Source organism: Hemicordylus capensis, chromosome 6 (genome assembly GCF_027244095.1).
Source record: "Hemicordylus capensis ecotype Gifberg chromosome 6, rHemCap1.1.pri, whole genome shotgun sequence".
Taxonomy (NCBI): Eukaryota; Metazoa; Chordata; class Lepidosauria; order Squamata; family Cordylidae; genus Hemicordylus; species Hemicordylus capensis.
This window is the reverse complement of record NC_069662.1, coordinates 75,237,180-75,258,010: the sequence shown is the minus strand read 5'-3', so window position 1 is coordinate 75,258,010 and position 20,831 is coordinate 75,237,180. Positions and strand designations below refer to the sequence as shown.

The following is a 20,831-nucleotide window of genomic DNA, read 5'->3' as shown; positions in this document are numbered from 1 at the left end:
CAGCTGGAAGACTATGAGGCTATTCTCACGATCAGGCGAAATCGGGCTAGGGGAGCCTAGCCCAAATTCTCCTGACTGTGAGAACCACAGGCGCAGGCGAGCCCAGTGGCCTCCAAGCGGTTAACCTGCTTAAATAACCCTCCCCTAAGCCCAGGTTAGCGGAGTGATAGCTCTGCTAACCCAACCTCTACGATCATGAGTTGCCGCAGTGTGGCTCCACGCCGCGGCAACTCATGACTAGACCCCTGACTGGGAAGCTTAAAAGCAGCCTCCCGGCTTGGGGGCCTCTCCACCATGCCCTGCGCACTTGCGCAGGGCATTCTGGAGCTTCTGGGGGCCGTGTGGCCCCCAATCCCCCCCAGCCAGCTCCGTAACAGAGCCAGCAGTTGTGTGGGCAGCCGGTTTGGCTGCCCAGAGCAGACTGCTTGGTCGTCTAAGCCCGCTCTCCCTGCTAACTCTCGCCTGGCGGCTCCCACTGATTGTGGGAACCACCTCTATGACTAGTTCTTACTGAGAGGGGTAAACTATAACTGGGCTGTACCACTTCAGACAGCAGGTGGGACTCACATAATTGAATATTCTCTCATACAAAAATTACCACTTAACATTTATACAGGAGGCCCTCGATTGTTGTGGGTTCTGCGCTCACCATTTCAGCTATTCGTGGTTCAGCTATAAACGCTTGGTTCCAATTATTGTGGGGGTGAATCTCAGCCATTTGTGTTTCTTGGGCACACATTTCATGCTTCTGGTGGCATTTCCAGTGATATTTCTGGCTTGGAGGCATTTCTGGAGACAGTGTGAAGTCATGCTGGTGTAGGCCTGAACCAGACCAAAGCCATGTTACCTTTCATATATTCTGTCTGTGTAAAGGGGGCCTAGGGGATTCCTTATAAGGAGTTGCTTTTCTGTGCCAAGGAGGGCCAGGAGAGACTAGATAAAAAGGTGATGAGGTATTCACCTAAAAGAATACATGCGCAGAAGTTAGCTGGAAATTTACAGAAAGTTCAGACAAAGGAAAGGGGCAGTACCTATGCACCATCTCCTAGGCTATAAATATGTCATGCTTGTAAATGATCGGGGTCTTGGATTTGAGCGATAGCTGCCATGACCATTTGCTACTATAGAGCAAATAAAGCCTTTTAAATCCTTCTCGGCTGGTAATGTGTTTGGCTGCTGACCCAGAAAAGAACCTCCCTTTGTTGGGGTACAACAATGCTGGGATATGTTTTGTGCAATTTTGTGGTTTGGGGGGCCACTACAGCAGTAGTTGGCCAAGGTACAGTGCTGTGCTCCTCTCTTATTTCTGCCCCCCCTTTAAAAAAATTAGTACTTTAATGTACCAAGGAACCTTACCAGTATTCTCTCTAATTTTTTTCATCTGTGTGTGGAATTAGTTTTGTTCTGGGCGGCAAGTGTACAAATGCATTCAGAGTGGGGCCTTCCTGATTAAACCTGAGCAGGATCTAATATTAACTGAGCAGACATCAGAAAATGTGTGAGCGCACACACATGCGTATGCCTTAGAGGGAACAGTGAACCTAACCCCATAATTCCCATGGGCACAAGTTTCAATTATCACAGTTTTAGCATTAATGGTGGAATCATGGAATGTAACCCCCATGATAAATGGGGGCCTCCTGTATAGTGCTTTTAAGAATGCAAAGCATTTCATTTATGTATTATATTGTTGTATTATTACAAAAAAATACACAAGGTAGGTCAACAAATATTTTTCATTTTTACACGCTTTTTTAGCTGCAGTTCACCCATCTGCAATACAGTGAAATATTGCAGATGGGTGGGCTGGGGCTGAAAAAGAGGGGCTGGCCTAAATCTACCTAGAGAGCTTGTGTCAGAGATGAGTTTAAAATAGAAACTGGGACCTCCTGATTTGTATGTTAGTCTTTCAGCCACTGCATCACCACCAGATGCCCACAAAATTCCCTCCATTTATTTATTTATTTATTTCTAGACCACCCCATCCAACGGATCTGGGCAGTGCACAACAAATTTAAAAAACATAACATCATTTAGAAAACACACTGCTTAAAACAATATAAAACAATTAAATTAAAACAATATAAAACAATTTTAAAGCAATACAGAGCCATTTAAAACTAATTAAAATATTTTAAAAACAATTTAAAAACCTTAGAAGGCCAGGCCAAACAAGTAATTTTTTAGGGCTCTCTTAAAGGATAATAATGAGCCTAAATTATGGATATCTGCAAGGAATGTATTCCATAGGCCAGGAGCAGCTACAGAGAAGGCCCAGCTCAGAGTTGCCACCAGACATACCAACGTAACAGAAGCCAGTGCAACTGTTTTTAAACAGGCACAATATAGTCTCTCCAAGTTACGCCACATTTTGAACTAACTGAAATTTCTGAACTACGTAGAAAGGCAGCCCCACATAGAGCGCATTGCAATAGTTGAGCCTGGAGGTTACCAGCTGATGCACCCGTTTTTAGATCATTCTCTTCAAGGAATGTGCGCAGCTGTCAAATCAGCCAACGTTGATGGAAGCATTCCTGGCCATAGCCTCCACCTGAGATACCAGGGTGAGGCCTGGATTCAAATGCACTCCCAAGCTGCGTACCTGCTCCTTCTGGGGGAGTGTAACCCCATCCAGCACAGAAAGATCTAACTCATTCCTCAAATTCGGATCCTCCACAATGAGCACCTTAGTTCTGCTTGGATTCAGCTTCAGTTTGTGATCCCTCATCCAGCCCATTATTATTATTATTACATTTATATCCCACTCTTCCTCCAAGGAGCCCAGAGCAGTGTACTAAATACACATCTCACATCTCTGGAATATTTCATGATTGTTGGCTGACTCAGAAATCAAACCTGGGTCAAAATGAAAGTCTCTGAAAGGAATCTACATAATATGAAAAGCCTGCCCTTCATGCGAGTTCTTTGCAAGAATTCAAAGGTATTCGATAACCCATTTTTTAATGCCATGATTAAAATTTGGAAAAAATAATATAATATTTTAGCTCCACCATTCTCTACTCTTATTCTGTTGTTCAGTTATCCAAATTTACCGTAAGTCTCAAGATTCACAAGTCAACAGAAAGAGAATTAGAATAACTGATTTCTAGCACTCAAGACAAGTATGGTTGATTTTTTAAAAAACCACGTTCTAGTAAAAACTAATCAGCCAACTTTCCTTTCACTGTCTCTGCAACTGGACTAAATTTGATTCAAATCAAGGTCCACAAGTTAGATCTCTTGCACCTCAAATGTTCATGCATCAGACATCTTGTATCGGGATGGATGACATCATTACAAACTACACCACTGGGGCATCCCTATGTGTCCATACAGCTGTAGCAAATTGGGTTCATATTGGTTAAGTGGTTAACTTGCACCTCAATAGTTTACACGTCCGCCATCTTGAATCGGTGTGGGTGACATCATCACAAACTATGCCACAAAGGTATCCCTGTATGTCACTCACTGTAACTGTACCCAATTTGGTTCAAATGGGTTAGACAGTCCACAAATTAGCCCGTTTGTGCCTGAGACGTTCATGAGACCGCCATCTTGAATTGGGGTGGATGACATCTTCACAAACTATGCCACTGAGGTGTCCCTATGTCCCTACAGCTGAATCAAATTTGGTTCAAATCAGTTAAGCGGTTTACGTTAGCCCACTTGCATCTAAAAAATTTACATGTCCGCCATCTTGAATTGGTGTGGATGACATCATCACAAACTACGCCATTAAGGTGCCCCTGTGTGTCACTCACTGCAATCTAATTTGGTTTAAATTGGTTAGACAGTCCACAAATTAGCCCGCTTGCACCTCAGATGTTCACGCAGCTGCCATCTTGAATTGGAATGGATGATATCATCACACACCACACCATTTGGGCATCCCTATGTGTCCGTACAGTAGCAAATTTGGTTCAAATCAGTTAGGCAATTCACAAGTTAGGCCACTCATGCCTCAAAAGTTTACACATCCACCATCGGCAGGGTGATCTCTTAAGCCTACTGGAAAGTAGGCTAAAAAGATCATTTTTAAAAAATTAAAAATGGATTTTTAAATATAAATTGAATTTCATTTTAAAAACAAGATTTTTTTTTTTTAAGAAAGAACCTAGCTCAAAAATATCATTAGGAATGTTAACTACGGCTTCTAATCATATTATGTGAACATGTTAACAGCAGCATATAGGGATGAAAGATAACAGACCTGATCAATCCTATTCTGCAGGTGCTGTATATGCAGTGCACACATACAGCAGGGCTGTTCGTTTCTATACCATGTATTTGAAGGGCCTGTATGCAGTTTCACCTTTAAAATGAACTCAGATACTGTCATTCATACAAGCATGTGTACAAGTATAGACATCTGTACGCTTGTACAATACAATATCTGAACCAGGCGAAAGAAGGCCAATGAATGAAGAGAGGATTTGCAGGGATGGAGCAGATCTGAGCAAGGAGGAGGAATCTGGATATAAATGTATGCAATGGGTGGGGGAGGGAATAGAAAGTGAAACCAAAAGTGAACCGAACTTATTCATGCAGTCTTGAGGAAACTTTTTTTTTTGGTACTCTACACATGTAAAATTATATACACTTGTACTCATACACTCTTGTAATGAGTGTATCCTCCATGGTAGAAGGGAAACACCTATCATGGCAGCAGGCTGTAAGAGAGACCCCATTTGGGAATATTTTAATGAAGTTTCTCTATCTACGGATAAGACAGGCAAGTGTGCAAAATGCAAACAGTGTAACAAAGAAATGCAAGATCTGGTAGCCCTAATGAAACAGCGTTATAAGATGCATGCACCTACAATAGTGTGCACCTATCTTCTAAAAATGAAACCTACATCTATTCCTGAATATGTTTTAAGGTTATTATTATTATTATTATTATTACATTTATATCCCGCTCTTCCTCCAAGGAGCCCAGAGCAGTGTACTACATACTTGAGTTTCTCTTTTACAACAACCCTGTGAAGTAAGTTAGGCCAAGAGAGAAGTGACTGGCCCAGAGTCACCCAGCTAGTTTTATGGCTGAATGGAGATTTGAACTCAGGTCTCCCCGGTCCAAGTCCAGCACTCTAACCACTACACCACGCTGCCTCTGTGTAATAACACTATATTATATTATATTATATTATATTATATTATATTATACTATACAAAAATAATCTATTATATTAATCCTCATAGATGTACCCGTGGGGATGCGTCCCGGCAACCCAGCAGATTGGCTGGGCGGCAGAGGCTCATAGGAGACTGTTGGCTGCTGCCAGGGGAAATGGCGGCAGAGGCGAGGAGGAGGCAGCAGCAGCAGCAGCGGGCCCAGCCACTCCAAGGAGTCAGGCGGCGGCAGGAGGGAACGGGCAGGGAGGCGGGGGCAGGGAGGCGGCACGCTCAGCTCTGGTGGCGAGGTGGCAGAGGTTTGGGGCTCAGTGGCGAGCTCCTGAAGAATGTGTGTGGGGTGTGTGAAGCGGGCGGTGGTGGGTGAGGACCCGCCACCCTGAAGAGCGCGGGGGGGGCAAGCAGAGGACGACGCCAGAGGCAAGTGGGGGTGGGTGAAACCGGGTGGCAGGGGGTATGGCCCTCCCTGGCTGCCAGGCCAGCCAGAAAGCCGGGCATGCCGGCGTGGGGTGTGTGTGACCCAAATAGCGCACAGATGATCTGTGCGGGGTCGGCTAGAATACTTTTAGTACTGTTAGAGTCCATCAAGCACTGTTAAAAGTACTTTTAAAAAATTAGATACTCTCCTAGAACCTCACCTAGCAAAATCTTTTTATTTTCACTATATGGGTGGGAATTAACAGACTAAACTTTTGTCTCACATCTTACATAACAAGTGAAACAATTCAAACAAGTGAAACAATTCAAATATCCCGGGATTTTTTCTGCTACTGGATCACGACTACTGCACAGAGATTATGTTATCCAGAGTGGAAGAAGAAGTGCTAATTTGATCCAGTCCTTTTTCCGCTCTAGAGGTGCTCAGTATGTCCCAGCAGCCATCAAACTATTTAATGCAAAGGTAAGGGCTCAACTACTGTATGGTGTTCAGTTGGGGCTATACTCCAATTTCGAGAAAGTTGAGGCAATACAATCAACCTTTCTGAAAAACATCTTTCAAGTACCTGGCTGTGTGCCCAGAGTAGTGCTGCGCCTTGAGGCAGGATTGATTAAAGTTGAAGCCTGGGCATGGCTTTTCATTTTGAGCTATTGGCTCAAATTGATGTTTAGGCCTATTGGTATTGTCTCATTGATTTTTCAAGATTCTTATCGCTCAGCCTGGTTGGAAGCTATTGAAGCGAGATTGCAGTACTATGGACTTTCACCTGCAGCCATTCTTAGTTTGCCTTATGAGGAGGCTAGGGGCAGACTTAAGGAAAGGATTCTCGATATGGAATCTCAGATTGACAGGAGTTTAATTCCTAGGCGTGTTTTCCTGAATGTCGAAACCGTAAGCTATTCCCCAGCCAGATATGTATCTCTTCTTACAGTACCTAAATTTCGTAGGGCTTTAACTTTGGCCCGTTGTAACGCCTTGAATACAGCTGTGCTGCAGGGGAGATTCCAAAATATTCCTTATCATTGCCGTGTTTGTCCGTGTGGATCGGGAGAAGTTGAGACGACGGCTCATGTTCTTTTGTATTGCCAATTTTACAGTGATATTAGGAAGAAATACATTTCACCTCAACTTATCCTGTTTCCAGGATTAACTGAAACTGATTATTTAAATTTAATTTTAAAGGATTGTAAAGAGGAGAACTTACTCAATGTTGCTAAATTCTGTTATATTTGCGGTGTTATTCGGAATGAAGTTGTTAACTCTAAATGATTTTATTTTTGTAATTCTGGCCATTGGCTGTATTAATAAAGACTGACTGACTGACACATCTTACAGTTGTACTCCTTGCCTCCGGTGGAGAAAGTTAATTCTTGGAGCCAGGGGTGTAGCCACTATTGTGCGAACGGGTTCAAAGAACCCGGGCTGCCAATGATAGGGGCCACTGAAGTCCCCAGGGGGGCATGGCTCAGGCTCTGGAAGGGCCCCCAACAAGCACTCCACGCCCGAGCAACTAAGAGCCCCGAGCCAACACTTGCCCGTCCTTTTCAGGCAGCAAACGCTGCCTGAAGAGGACAGGCAAGCGCTTGCTTGTGGGCAGGGAAGGGATTTTTCTCAGGGCCAGGCATGCCCCGTGTGCATGTCGTCATCAGAGGGGCTGCTGGGCGGGGCCGGACCCAAGCCGCCGCTTGGCTCGCTCCGTACCTGCTTGGAGCAAATGAAATATTAGAGTTCAACTCCTTGAACAGGACGCCAGTAGAGATGCTGCTGTGGTACAGTCTTCAAAGTTCTCATCCTTGCACTGCCATTATAAGTAACATACTAGTCTCTCACAGTATCTGGTTAATATTACCAGTGTACCACTGATGAAGGCTTTTACAACTTTCTGTTTCCAGACTCTCAGCATATCTCAAAAAGAGTTAACAGGGAGTGAACTCTTGTCTTGACTGACACGCTGGTGAATTCCACGGCATCCAGTCAGTACACCAGGTGGGTGGGACCTAGAGAGCAATTGCAGGGTATTCTGGGACAAGAAGGGGAGTTCTTTGTTAGAAGAGAGCAGGACATATGGCCATGGAGGGTGGCTGCAGGATAATGACTCTGCAGATCTTGGAAAGAAAGGAGGAGCTTGAATTCTCATCACAAGTTTGGTGAGTTCAAGAAAAGGAAGCCTGGGCTTTGGCTTCAGGAAGTTTAGTCTAGGGAAAAGCTTGTTTAGTCAGACTTTGCATTAGAATTTCTGTTTCTTTGGTGTGTGCTTTGTATATCCCCAATACTGTTGCAGTATTGATTACCTGCAACGTAATTAAAATAACACTAGCATACACCCATTCTACCTAAGGCGTTACAAAAGACTATGTAAACGTTTAAATGTGCATTAAGACAACCTATTTTTGTAATCCTATTAAGATGCTTAGCTGTATCTTTCTTCCTTTCTTTTTTATGGTCATTTGACCAGAAAAATTTAGCTGTATCTAAGAAAACTAGAAGTCTCAGACAGAAGCAGTCTATAGTAATTGAATAAAACTGTCTTTTTAGTTCTCTTCTTTTTAGAAGCCTCTCCAAGTTCATTTTTAACTAAGGAATGGGGCGGGAGCAAAAGGGGTTTACTCTGGTGCAAACACGTCCTCAGGAGTTCAGCAGCTATCACTTCTCTCACCACATGTAAGCTTGTACATGGAAGATTTTTGTACTTGTCCAAGAGTCAAATTAAGGGAGTTTTTTCTTTCTTTCTTTCTGGATTATCCCACCCCAAGCCCAGAGAGTTTTCGTACACTAAGGGGTGGTGGCAGCAGCCTTTGAACCAACCGATAATACAGAAGAGCTTTAGGAGAAGCCTAGTCAGAAAGCTCAGCAGGGATGATTCATTATTTCTTTCCCTCACCTCAGCTTGCTCTGAGACAAAGGCTTTAATCTGCTACAATCCACTATCTTCTTTATATATAGTTCACTAAGGCATACCCGTGGCTAATACAATCTGTGGCAGCTCTTGCGGGAGTTCAGAGAGCTGCTGGATAGTGACGGGGACGGGCAAAGGAAAGAAAATGGTGGCAGTGGCAACCATCTGGCCGGTGGGCCGAGGAAATAACAGCAACGGGCAAATGACAGTGATGGTGGGTGCGAGCAGAAGGTGGGAGCGGGAGGAAACGGCAGCAGTGGCAGGGAGAACTAAAAAGCGCTGGCCAGGCCAGCTGGTGGGGAGGGAAAGCAGACTGGGAGGGGGAGAACGGACTGGGGCTGATTGTGGGGGAGATGAAGATGGGGAGGAGAGACAGGGAGAACTAGGGGCGCAGATGCTCTGCACCAGATCAGTTAGTGTTCTTTATTGTCCTATTTATGAGGTGATCAGGGGAAAACACTGTTGATAGATAAAGAATGTCTGACCTATTGGATGTACAACATTTCATCTATCTTTTTGCAGATGCAATTCCTAATATCACCTGCCAAGTTGCCACCTTCACTATGCTTACTTATAAACCCAGGAAAAAATGTGTATGTAGCATAGGTTTTGGCTCAACCTAACTGATGTAAACTTTACATTATGCTGTAATGTAATGCTGTATTTTCAGTATGTTGTATTTGCTTCTATGTTATGACCTGTGGTCACAACAACAAACTTACTACTACTACTACTACCACTAGAAAATGATTAAATTATAATCTTCCTGACTAGCTATTGAAATTCTGATTTAAATAATTAAAACTGAGACTTTTTGTGAAGCAATTAAAATCATGATTAAAATCAAATCAAACCTGCAGGCAAGCCAATCACTTTAGACTTAATAAGGGAAAAGCATATTGGTATACAGTGCTCCTGACTTCACCGTTTTCAAATCGGGTCCTTTACTTCGATAGAGTAATAGCATAAGCCAGTAGGCAATTAACAAAATTTGAAGCACTAGTATTAGAAACCTCAGTGTCCTTCAAAGGTTTGATTTCTAAATTGTACAATATTATCATCAATCAAACAACTAATTCCCTAAGAGGCCTTAAATTGAACTGGGAGAATGACTTTCAACAGGAAATTAATGAATCAGATTGGAATAGTATATTGAAACAGAAGCCAGTTGCATCACCCTCAGCTCAAATCAAGGAGACCTCTCAAAGTCTATCACAAATGGTACTCGACCCCATCAAAATTAGCTCACACTAAGAGTCCTTCTAAATGAGAGCATTTGTTGTGGTAGGAGGAGTAGGTTTGCACACTTAATTTTATCTAAAGTGACTGCAGGCTGTGTAAATACTCAGGTTTTCCTGCTGTTTCCTACCGTTTCATGTGCAGTTTCCTGTGGAGACACCTCAGTCTTCCACATTTAAAAAACATTGGTTTAATGTCCCCCTCCGTGCTGCAGAGTATTACCCCACACCCCTTTCCTCTCTGCCCTGGGCAGTGTTGTGTGGGCACTGTGGGCAAACAGCATAATATTTACTGTTACTGTCATGGGCAGGAATAATTTTTTTCTTGATTTTACTTTTAAGAATGTTTTATTGTTAACTTCTCTTTTTACTGTGCTCCTCCTTGTGCTGTTCATGTCTCAGTTCACATCTTAATGCACTCAAAACAGTCCTCCTGCATTCAACACAGGGAAAAAGTGATACACACACACACACCCCATGGATTTGGGGGCCATTTGTGGCAGAAAAGTATGGATTTCTGTGTGCATCATTTCCAAGGGCAACAACATCCTCCACTGAAATCAGTACTGAAGCTGCTTCAAATTGCTGTTTAGAAAGGCTCTAAGAAAGGTTGCTCCTCTCTTTGTTGGAACAGATGTGGGGTGAGTGGCACTAATTTTCATTTATGGTGGTACTACCCCTCTATCTCCTCTTTCTGGTCTGATTTACAAAATTACAAACCAGAACTTAAGCTTGAACCTACAATTGGCATTATTAAACACATTTTCTGGAGAGAATTCTATTCTGTTATCTAACCACTTGATTGTATTTATGCTGATTGCACCACAGATCTACATAGCTAAGCATTGGAAAATCCAGACTATGAATCTTGATAACTGGTATCAAAACTTGTGGTTCACTGCCATTGTGGAGAAGCAGACATACACCGACTATGACACACATCATATGACTATGCAGAAGTGGGTAACCAAGATGATCAGGCGCCTAGAGCACCTTCCTTATGAGGCAAGGCTACAACACCTGGGGCTTTTTAGTGTAGAAAGAAGATGACTGAGGGGAGACATGATACGTGTCTATAAAATCATGCATGGTGTGGACAAGTGGATAGAAAGAAATGTTTCTCCCTCTCACATAACACTAGAACACGGGGTCATCCAAACTGATTGCCAGGAAATTTAGCAACAATAAACGGAAGTACTTTTTCACACAACGCATAATCAACTTATGGAATTCTCTGCCACAGGATGTGGTGACAGCCAACAACCTGGATGGCTTTAAGAGATGTTTGGATAACTTCATGGAGGAGAAGTCTACTATCAATGGCTACTAGTTGGAGGGCTATAGGATGACTATCAGTTGCAGGGGAGTAACAGCAGGAGAGCAAGCATGGCCTCAACTCCTGCCTGTAGGCTTCCAGCAGCATCTGGTGGGCCACTGTGTGAAACAGGATGCTGGACTAGATGGGCCTTGGGCCTAATCAGCATTGGGTTCCAGCCTGGCTGGGAGCTCTTTCCTCTGCCTCGAGAAGGAACCCACCATGCCTCCTGCAACTGAAGCCAACACAGAGGGCATGGCCACTACCCAGAAAAGGGTCCATTCAGACCCTCTCTTGATCCTCCCCAGTAGCACTTTATTCATGCTGACTGGTGGGGAGTTTCCTTCTCTGCCTCACTGGGAGCGAGGCAGGGAAAGAAGCTGCCAGCCAGCCAGCCCTGGAATGAAATATCAACTTGCTAGGAGAGTGGCACGCCTCATGCTTCCAGGTGGCAAGTGCTTCGTTTGCCAGCTGGGTGCGGAAGGGGGCAAGGAAGTGCCTTGGTGGCTCCCCCAGACCCCCATGGCCCAGGGATGCTCATCCTCCATTGTCCCCAATGCCCCTGGCATTGTTACTTGAGCAGAAGAAGGGGTGATTTCTGCCAATCTACCCTACCCTCTGAGGCGTACCATGCATCAACAAAATATGTCCCTGAGGGATGCTTGAACCTCGAAATGATGAAAATCACCTTCTCCCACTCAAGCAACAGTGCAACTGTAGTCTGGAACTCAGAATGCTACACATGTGCAGTGCTAGTCCAGATGTCAATCACTATTTCATAATACACATTAGTGACAATTAATGGATGCTAATGCAATATCTGGCAAGTGTGCCAATTTCAAAGTTGTTAACTAATGTTTTTCAACTGATTGCTCCTAGGAAGTGTGTGAGAGTGCACATATGTTTTGTTGATTTATTAAGTATTCGGTGGGGTGGATTCTTTCCACACAAAGTTGTGAGTTTTTAAATAATACAACTGGAGGACTGTGTCAAATTTCCCCATAGGGCCAGATTTGGCCCAGGAGCCTCTAGTTCCTAACCCTTGATCATAGCTGTTTCTATCCATTTTTCCTCTTTTTCTGCCAAGTTTTCCAATTTTTGAAGAATTATTTCCATTACAAAAGCCAAATGCACAAAGCAGGTTCATAAGGAACACTCTGGAGAAAAGGCAAATGAAATCTTCTTTGTAATAACTCCATGGTTATAATCTTATTTCCCTTGTCGAAGTTCTTCCAGTCTCTTCAATGTAAAGGAAGCCTACATTTTTAAAGCGAGTGCCACATTAATCTCATTATAGACTTTAATCACAGTTATGCAATTACCACCAATTAAATCAGAATAAAAGGGAGGGAAACATTTCCTAGCTTGAAATATCTTTTAGACCTCAGCAAATATTGAAAAAATATGTAATAGAAGACTTGGAGACTTACCTTGAAAGAAGTTTTTGACTCTAAGATAACTGACACTAAGACGCAAGACAGAAAGTTTGTCCAGTTTAGATATTATGTCTGGTGGGAAAGGCAGTAGGCTGGCTAAGTGATCCAGTTCAGCATTCAAGCGGTCTCTGTGTCTCTTGGAGGGATTAGACTTTCCATTCCCAAGAGCAGGCCTCCTGTTTGTGAAAAAAGTGTGTTACTGTCCTGCAATTTGTAGTGTCTATATGGGCATAGACAGTTTCCCTTGAATACCCCAACACAGAAAGTGAAAGAACCAAGACATTCTTTGATAACTAGGCCTTATCTTTGATCAACTCAGAAAAAAAACTGTAATCTTGCCAGATAAGGATGAACTAGTTACAAAAAGACAGCTGGTTCTTTTGCTGCAGCTGCAATTAAGAGATGGATGGAATATCTGCCCCGAAGTGCTCTATGCTGTCATGGGAACCATTTTCAGATGCAGTTGTGTTTTACATTGTTCAAAGTTATTCTTGTATAGTATTTACACTAGTCATGGCATACTCGAACGGACTGGAAGAACACACTCCCAAAGTGCCCAGGAGCAACAACCAACATTTTCAAAAGAACAGTCATCAGTTTTGATTGAGGACAGTAGTAAACTGGGAGTTAACATCCAAAAATACTTTTCACTATCCAATCCGAAACTGTACCACCTTACATATCAAATCCCCTCCGCGCACATCATTGGTTATCGACTAATCCTGTGAGCCTATACATCTTGTCCCTTCCTTCACTGGCCAGCCACACATTTCCTTTTTCATCCTACCTTCCTGATTGAAATATGGCAAACTGCAAAATCGATGCCATTGCTCTTCAATGCACCATACTCAACTCTTCACACTTCTTGACACGCACACAGCTAATTTAAAGGGAACAATGGAAGGGCCCAATGCTGAAGAATGCAGTATCACTCACTGCTGAAAGAGTGCCCTACTAAGGGAATCTGCTTCCTAGCTCTGAGGTCAGTTTAATCATTTGTGGGAGGTGTAGTAGGAGTACTGCCTGCATCAGAGTTCCCAGAGAGCCTTGATAAGGTTTTCAGGCCTTCATTTTGATAGCCCTGATGTACCATCCCCTGATGGGCAAGGAGGCACCTTTTAAAAGTGGTGATTATCTTTATTTAGCAGGGGGCTAAATAAATAACTGGATAACTAAATAACTGGCTCTATCCATTATCAGCACAACATCCCTCCAGTGACTGTTGCTGGTGTCTCTCTTATGTTTCTTTCTTTTCTTTTTGTGAGCCCTTTGCGGACAGGGAGCAATTTTATTTATATCTCTGTAAACCGCTTTGGGAACTTTTGTTGAAAAGCAGTATAAAAATATTAATAGTAGTAGTAGAAGAGTATAATTGTGGGTCTTAATCAGCTATAGACAATAACTATTCTATTGTTGTCTACCCTTTCACATTAATGAAAACACATTTCAAATTTAAAACAAGTATTTCTAAAATTGTTATGAGTATACACAAACAATTCTATGCACTTCAAAGAGATGCATGTCCCACATCACCAAATTTTTACCTGAGCAGAAGGAAGTACTTCCGTTTAAATGGCAAAACCTTAGGGTTCTTTTCACCTTAACCTCTCCCAGGCTGTTTATGCCACATAAAAATTTTGATAGCATGGGATAGAATGTGAAAAGGCATTGATGTACACTGCAACCAAATGCAGGTGTTCTATTCGTGTTACAGGACTGCTTAAAAACCTCAACATCCTTATGTTACGAGGGGCATTTTTAATCCAACATGTTAAAGACAGAGATGGACATAAACAATTGTTGAAGAAAACAGAAAGATGACATGGGAAATATCCAGCATTCAAACTTAGATTGGTTTTATATCAATTTAACTTTCATAAATGAACCCACTGGGTAAAGGAACTGTAGTACAGTATCATCATACTGGTACCAAAGATTCTGTAGAGACCCCTAACAAAAGTACAGTCAAATCTGTTTAAGTCTAATATAATTATGCCCAAAGAAAGTAAAACTGAGCCTTTGTATGGTTTGGGTGTTTTTTCCTGTTACCCAGTCTTATTGGATATACAAGTCTATCAGACGGGGGAGCATCATCCCAAACAAAAGGGCAACATATTTAGTTTACAATACATTTTATACTAATGCAGAGTAGTGGATAGCATGTTTGACAAGTCTAGGAAAAGACTAGGGTTCAAATCTCTGCTCAGGTAACTATCTTTCTGCCTAGCCTACTCATATGATTGTTAGGAGAATAATAAAATGGAACAGATAAATGGGTGAGATCAAAATAAATAAATAAATACTTAACTGTTTTTGGACGGGTCTCCGTCTTTTTCTCCCAGCATACAGACATTCTCCTGGTGGAATCATTGCCCTGGCATGGAAGCTGAAAAGCATATTCCATGAAATTCAATTAAATCCAGTGTTCTTTTGAACCTGCTGTATTATAAAGAACTAAGTTTAAATAAAGCCCCTTAGTTGCTGCTTGAACATTAGGTGTAAGATAATTTCCTAGTTTAACATTGTATAGTTTGCATAGACATATAAATAAAAAAAGAGATTCTAACTTGCAAATGATAGAAAATGCCTTGTATTGATTTGTTTTAGGGATGGCCAGTTGAAACCCTCTAACTCGGTTTCGCTCCCAAGGCAATTTTATCTGGTCCCTGGAGATAAATTTCCCAAATTTTTGTCCAGGTATATTAAAAACGTTTGCCCACAGCTTAATTCAAAGGGAAAGAAACATGTTTTCAAGTTGTAAGAAATAAAGATCCCCCCCGCTGCCCCACACATACACTTTAACGTTCTCTCTCTCTTTTGGAATTTTTATGCAACATGCATAATATGTAAGTCTATATATCTGCAGAGAATATATACTCAAGCGCATGCTCTCCATAACCGGGGTGATGTCACCTTTGCAGTTACAGAGTCTGGCCATTTGTGAAGGGATCTGCAGAATAGACTTCTGGCCACTAGACCCACTGTCTAGAGAACATAAATGAGCCACCTCAATATGGAAATCAGTCATTCTTTATTTATTACATTTAAATCTCACTGTTTTCTCAAGCATCATGGGGAGATCTCATTTTTTCTTCACAAGAATCCTGCAAAGTGGTTAGATTTTAAAAAGACAGTGACTTGCCCAGAGCCACCCAGCAAACATTTCATAACTGAGCAGGAATTTGAATCCGGATCTCCCTGTTCAAGGATAAACACACCACCCGCTAATCAAACTCACAATTAAATTTTAATTTATTACAGCGTTCAATACTCTTACTTTTAATCCCAAGGGGCCTCCAATGCAGCTTACAAAAAACAAAATATAAAATAGCCTACAAGACTTGCAAGCAAGGTGATGCTAACACTGCCAAGGACTTTCATCCACAAATCAACATTAGTAATTGCATGAGGTAGCACCCAACTATGCATTCTGTGCAAGGTTGTTTTTGGCTCACAGAGCCCATTTCCCCGCAGCCAGATTATTTGTGTTATTGCTTCAAAGAAGCGATCTACAAAGAACCCAGATGTATAAATGCCTTCAACACACTTTAAAGATTTCCCAGTCTACACATGATCACACATTAGGCTTGCTGGAAGCATTTTGACTGTGGTGTAAAATAAGTTCATTAATTCACAATAGCCGTTTCCAGGTGGGTATTCTTCACAATAATACCCAGATCCTAATGCAAGGAACACAAGTAATGGCTAATCCCTACGCTCTTAACCAAAGTCAAGTCCCGAAGTTAAAAATAATTTGTTGCCTATATTACATTGCTAACCCACAAATCTCTACATGGGAATAGATTATGTCAAGTAGTACAGGCCCAAGGATCAGTTTCCCCCATAAAGTTATCTCCTCAGCAAACTGCTCATCTGAGTAATCATTGTTTCCTGCAAAGGCACCTGGTTCCATCTTGGTCCCTTATTTGATACTAGGATTATAAAAGTGTAAGCTGTTGTACCAAAAGCTGCAGAAAGTATTGCAAGACCCCAGCACATGGTGCAGCAGAACAGTACCTGACCTCTCCCAGTAAGAACTGCCATAGTCTGTTCTGTTTCTCATTACACTACTTATAGCAGGCACTGCACAGGCCCACTTTGGTTAAACTCAAGATGTCTTTTCCTGGCACCTTAGTTGCTATGCTATGCATAATGATGTCATGATCTATTATGCTGTAGCAACTATGCTAAGTGACAAATGGTGGCAGCAACCATTTTAAGTGGCTATGGCATGAAAGTACAGCTAGCCTAGTTACAGTAGTACTCTAGATCAACCTTAGCATTTGCAGTGAAGGACTTTGCACTCTATACACTGTATAGAGGATGTGCTGAACAAGTTGAATGATGAGCTGAAAATTTAAAAGGACACATTAAAGAAATGGAAGAAAGCAGAGGTTACCAAAGATAAATACTGACAAGTAGCCCAGACTTGTACGGAGAGTGTCAGGAAAGCTAAAACTCAGAATCAACAGAGGCTGGTGGGGGATGTCAAGAGCAACAAAACAGAGCTTTTTCAGGTATGTTTGAAGCAAAAAGAAGAGAAAGGAAGCAACAGACTGGCTGCTCACTAAGGATAGTGAAAGGTAAAATGTTCAATTCCTATTTTGTCTTCTTCTTCTCCCAAAAAGGGAACTGTGCAGAACCTCACAAAAATCAGCATGAATGCTGAGCAGTCTGAATTGCAGTTCAGGACTTAAAAGCTCAGGAAGCAACTATCTACTTAAAGTGAGTTCAAGTCTTCAAGCGTAGATGAATTACTTCACATCCTAAAAGAATGTGCTAGTGTACTCTCAGAACCTCTGTATTCCATCTACAAGAAATCCAGAAGAACGAGTGAGCTGCCACAAGACTAGAGATGGGCTATGCTGTTCCCATCTTTTAAAAAAAATAAAGGGGGGGGGGTCCCCACAAAACTTGGTCTGATTTCAATGCCAGGAAAGATACTGGTACCGATCAAAAAGCAGTTGATCCTTATGCATCCCAATAACAATGCAGTGATTTGTAGAAGTCAGCATCAATCCAATTAGAATAATCCTGCCAGAACTAATCTTATTTGTTTTTTGTTTTGTTTTTTAAAAAACACTATTTTTAAAATAGCTGAGTGGATTTTGAGAATGATAGCTCCTTCTTTGTCGATTTTTAAATCTTTAATGAAGACTTTTGTTTTTCGCCAGGCTTTTACCCTGTAGTTTATCTATCCCCAACCCCCCCCCGTTAGTTACGTTAGTTTTATTTAGAATGTAATTTTAATGCTGTTTTGTTTTGCATGTTTTTGTACACCACCCAGAGTCTTCAGAGTGGGCGGTATATCAAATGTTTCAAATAAATAAATAAATAAAGACATATCCGTTCAGCAAAGCATTTAAAGAAGTTGACATGATATTTTGGTTCATAAACTGGCTAAGTGCGGGCTAGATGACACTATCAGGTGGATTCACAACTGGTTGGAAACTGTATTGAGTACCATCAATGGCTCTTCATCAAACTGGAAGGAGATTTCAAGTGGGGTGCCCAGGCTCTGTAACGAGCCTGTTGCTCTTCAACATTTTTGTCAGTGATTTAGATGAAGGAGCAGAGACAATCCTCATCAGATTTACAGATGATATAAAACAGGGAAGAATAGCCAACAGTTCAGAGGACAGGAATGAAATTTAAGAGGACCTTAACAGAAGGGAATACTGGCTGAAACTCACAAATGAAATTCCACAGAAATAATCCAAGTTCTGCACTTAGACAAAAATCCAAATGGTGTAAGATGGGGAACACCTAGCTTGACAGTAGTACATGTAAAAAGGATCTTGAGATGGCCATTGATTACAAGCTGAACAAGAGAGTCAGCAGTGTGCAAAAAAGGATAATACGATTTTAGCCTGTATTAATAGAACCCAGAGTTTCAAAGTCAGAAGAAATAATCATTTCCCTTTAATCTGCAGTATTCAGACTTCATCTGGCTATCACATTAAAAGAAGGATGTCACAAACTGACATGGATTCAGAGGAGGGGAACGGTTACGGTCTGGACTGGAAAACAAGCTCTCTAAGGCAATTGGGTATGTTTAGCCTGGAGAAGAAGACTGGAGGGCCTTGACCTCTCCAGTTCTACTATTTAAGCCCTCAGAGTTGTTGGAAATTCTCTGTGGTGAGAGAATCCCTTTTTCAATATAGCAGAGTGCACAGAGGCACAAACACAGCGGATTTAGTTATGCATGCATGTGTGCTAAGAGTAAAGTAACTTGGAGCCAATTGCTTGTTTCAAATCAATATAAAAGGTATTTATTAAGGAACTCCATTCTAGATAGGAAAGTGAGGATTTAGGATCTCTAATCTATCTATCTAAATGGATGCAGATGGATTCACCATCTTCTCTGCACATATGGTGCAGGGCAAGAGACTTGCCATGTTGCAAGGTCAACAGCCAGGTAGGAAGAGAGAGAAGGAGGAAGGAAGTTGAATCCCCTAAGATTAGCAATCTACATTTCAAAGGGATAGCATCAGAGCAGCAGGAAGTGATGACCAAATGTCTTTGACCTTCTAGCCCTCTGACTTACTAGTCTGTCCTCCACTGTCTGAGGCAAAGAGACAGCGCAAAGTCCTTTCCTTCCAACACCCCCTCTCGTTGTCTCGTGACTCAGTTCACAATATTCATTTTCTCTCTCAGCTTTTCAAAGCAGGGTCTTGGTAGTGGCTTAGTGAGTAAGTCTGCGAGCATTTCATTTGTCGGGCAGTAGAGCAACTTGATTAGTCCATCTTTCTGCAGACTTCTCACTACATGGTACTTCACATCAATATGTCTGGTACTCCTCTTTACATCTTCTTGTTTGGAGAGTTGAATGCAGCTTTGGTTGTCTTCATACACTGGTATGGGCTGTGGTACATCTGTACCTAGGTCCTTCAGTAGTTGACACAGCCATTGTATCTCGTGACAGCCCTGTGCAGCTGATACATATTCCGCTTCAGTGGTTGATGATGCTACTATGTCTTGTTTTCTGCTTGACCAGCTTATCGCTCCATCTCCATAGAAAATTATGTGACCACTGGTGGATTTCCTGTCTGTTATATCTCCACCCCAGTCTGCATCTACGTATGCTTCTAGTTTTGGTTCACTATTAGCTGGCAGCTTGAGCTTAAAGTGTGCAGTACCCTTTAGGTACCTAACAAGTCTTTTCATTGCATTCCAGTCCTTGACTGTTGGTGATGCAGTCTTTCTACAAAGTAAACCAACTGCTGTACTAATATCTGGCCTAGTGAGTGTACTAATGTATAAAAGCTTACCCAATGCTTCACGATATCTATGGTTGTCAGATAGTGGCTCAGTTTGATCTTCTTGCTTTATGTAGTTCACTTCCATTGGAGTTGGTGTAGGATTTGCATTTTCCAGTCTGAGCAAGTTTATCAAGTCTTTAATTTTCTGTTCTTGGTTGATCAGGAAACTTCCATCTTTCTCTCTTTGTACTTGAATGCCCAAGTAGTGTGCAATGTTGCCAAGTTGCTTGACTTCCACTTCTTTGTTCAGATGATCCATTATTTCCTTGCTGTCATCTGGATTTTCATAGGCAAAAATCAAATCATCAACATACGCCAAAATGTAAGTCCATTTCCCATCTCTGCATCTCGTGTACAGGCAGGGATCAGCTTCACTTCTTTTGAAGTTTGCTTGAAGCAGCATATCATTCAGTTTTATATTCCATGCTCTGGCAGCTTGTTTTAAACCATAAATGCTCTTTTGCAGTTTGCATACATAGTCCTCTTTGCCTTCCTGTAAGAAACCTGGTGGTTGTTGCATGTAAATGTCCTCTTCCAGTTCACCATGCAAGAATGCAGTTTTCACGTCTAGGTGCTCAACATGCATTCCTTTGCTAGCAGCAATACTTAACAGAGTCCTTACTGTGGTATGTTTAACCACTGGTGCAAAGGTTTCATCATAATCTTCTCCATATTTTTGTGAATATCCTTTTGCTACTAATCTGGCTTTGTAGTGCTGAATCTCACCATCAGCATCATGTTTGAGTTTGAAAACCCATTTGCAGCCAATAACTTTTCTTCCTTGTGGTAACTTAGTAAGAGTCCAGGTTTTGTTTTTCTGTAGAGCCTCAAGCTCTTCAATTGCAGCCTGTTTCCACTTCTGGGCTTCTGGTTGTGGTAGCTGGGATATTTCCTCCCATGATGAAGGTTCTGGTTGTTCCGCTGTTCTTGCGAGGTAGGACAGCCTCGGAGCTGGAACACCTCTGTTTGAGCGCGTTGATCGCCTCACCTCACCCTCTGTGGTCCCTTCTATCACCTCAGGTGCGTCTGGTGGATCGCTGGGGGTCTCTGTGTCAAGTGTGGTTGGATCTGGATCTGCTGTCTCCTCCTCCTCCTCAGTTCCTCTGAGATCA

At 42.1% G+C, this 20,831-nt stretch overlaps 1 protein-coding gene across 11 annotated transcripts in view; it reads right to left on the bottom strand.

Annotated features, from left to right (window-relative positions):
- AHRR (aryl hydrocarbon receptor repressor) overlaps nt 1-20,831 on the bottom strand; it is a 138,854-nt gene that overhangs the window by 95,582 nt on the left and 22,441 nt on the right. For 5 of the 11 annotated variants that reach the window (XM_053265314.1, XM_053265313.1, XM_053265305.1 and 2 more), the window contains exons 2-3: nt 14,766-14,843; nt 12,452-12,633 (exon numbers count right to left, since the gene is read on the bottom strand). In XM_053265314.1, the coding sequence (XP_053121289.1) occupies nt 12,452-12,633; nt 14,766-14,827 (244 nt within the window). In that variant the 5' untranslated portion in view covers nt 14,828-14,843. The other 6 variants (XM_053265306.1, XM_053265308.1, XM_053265315.1 and 3 more) reach the window with 4 other exon arrangements.